This window comes from Chinchilla lanigera, unplaced genomic scaffold (genome assembly GCF_000276665.1).
Source record: "Chinchilla lanigera isolate Chin_1 unplaced genomic scaffold, ChiLan1.0 scaffold00021, whole genome shotgun sequence".
Taxonomy (NCBI): domain Eukaryota; kingdom Metazoa; phylum Chordata; class Mammalia; order Rodentia; family Chinchillidae; genus Chinchilla; species Chinchilla lanigera.
This window is the reverse complement of record NW_004955422.1, coordinates 28454380-28456100: the sequence shown is the minus strand read 5'-3', so window position 1 is coordinate 28456100 and position 1721 is coordinate 28454380. Positions and strand designations below refer to the sequence as shown.

The 1721-nt window shown below is 47.5% G+C and overlaps 1 protein-coding gene across 1 annotated transcript in view; it reads right to left on the bottom strand.

Annotated features, from left to right (window-relative positions):
• The window catches only part of Commd7 (COMM domain containing 7), a gene marked incomplete at its 5' end in the record, with an annotated part of 9902 nt that extends 8785 nt beyond the window's left edge, over positions 1–1117 (bottom strand). Inside the window, 2 exon segments of the mRNA XM_013514154.1 lie at positions 866–968; positions 1064–1117. Of these exon segments, the coding sequence (XP_013369608.1) occupies positions 866–968; positions 1064–1117 (157 nt within the window).
• Between the last annotated feature and the right edge of the window lie 604 nt (positions 1118–1721).

Here is a 1721-nt window from a genome sequence, read left to right as displayed (position 1 = left end):
AGGGTTGGTTCAAACTTGTGATCTTCCTGTCTCAGCCTCTCAGAGTACTGGGATTACAGGTGTGCATCACCATGCCCAGCTAAGAGGTATATTCTTAAGGTTTATATAATGAGAGCTGGGGACATGGTTTTGTAGTACAGTACTTACCTAGAGCTCATGAGGCCCTGGGTTTGAGCCTCAGTACTGCCCCCTACCCAAAGAATGATTATATACTAAACAGTAAAAGAAAAAAAACTTTCTTGAGGGTATGGGGATTGGATCCAGGGCCTTGCATATACTATACTTTCAGACCCAGGGAAAATGAAATAATGATCCCTAGTACTGGAGAAACAACTGAACAAACAAGGAGCACTTTACAAAAGGGTGCATGGTACATCAGGGTGTGGTGGCACACGCCTGTAATCCCAGCACTCGGGAGGCTGAGGCAGGAGGATCACTGCAAGGCCAGCCTGAACTACAAAGTGAGCTCAAGGCCAGCCTGAACTGCATAGCGAGATCCTGTCTCAAAAAGACAAACAAAACAAAACAAGAAAAACGTTCACACAGCTTCCTTTGTTTTAAACTTCTCTAGATGATTTATAATACCCCACACAAAGTAAATGCTGCATTTACAGCAGTTATACTGTACTATTCAGGGAATGATGAGGAAAAAATGTCTTTGAATATTTTCACCTTTGGTTGGTTGGACCTACAGATTCAGGGCCCAAGGACACAATTCCCTGCTGGCCCAGGCTCCCTCCCAGGTCCAGCTCAGGACTGAGTGCTCTGGCGCAGTGCCCGGGTCACACCCGATGCCACCCCAGAGTAAAGCAAGGTTCAGGAAGCAGCTCCGGCTATGGCTGCTCCGAAGGCCACTCATACCCACCATTCGGAACTAGAAGGAGGCTTTTGACGATGCTTCTGAGGGGGCCAAGGCTGATCTGATTGGTGGCAGCAAATTCAGAGAGCTGAGCCAGAAACCTTTCCGCCTGCAGAGGGAACAGCACAAAGCAGGCCTTTACTCACTAAGCTTCTCTGGTCTACAGGCTGATGCATGGGTCTCTCCTTACCCCAAATACTTTACCTCCTTGGGCTCTGTCAGGAACTGGAAAAGCACTTCTGTCAGAGCTGAGAACTGCTGTAAAGAGAACACCACAGCACATCAGTACAGCCTCCATTCCTGCACTGGTGGGCCAGCCCCTCCGGGGTCCTTGTGAGAGAATGATACCAGCTGTTGACACTTGCTTCTGCAGCTGCTTCCTCTCCGGGGGGTGGGGGGGTTTGGGGTGGTGGTGTGTGTGTGTGTTTTCCTGGTACTAGGGATTAAGCTACACCCCCAATAATCCTTTCTTTCTTTTCTTTGCCTTTATAAGACAAGACTTTGCTATGCAGTTCAGGCTGGCCTTGAACTTACTTTGTAACCCACGTTGGCCTTGAATTTGCAGCAGTCCTCCTGCTTCAGCCTCCCGAGTGCTAGCATATACCACCACATTTGCCCACCCCCAGGCCTTTCTTTATATTTATTTTTGAAACAGGGTCTTTCTAACTCACTAAATTGCCTAGGCTGGGCTCAAAACTTGTAATGCTCCTGCCTCAGCTTCCAAGAGTGTTGGGATTAGAGGTCTGTACCACCTGCTTCTGCACTTTTTTTTTTTTTTTTTGAGACAGGGTCTTGATAAATACTATAGGCTGGATTTGAACTTTCTGTGTATCCCAGGTCAACCTCAAATTCATGATTTTCT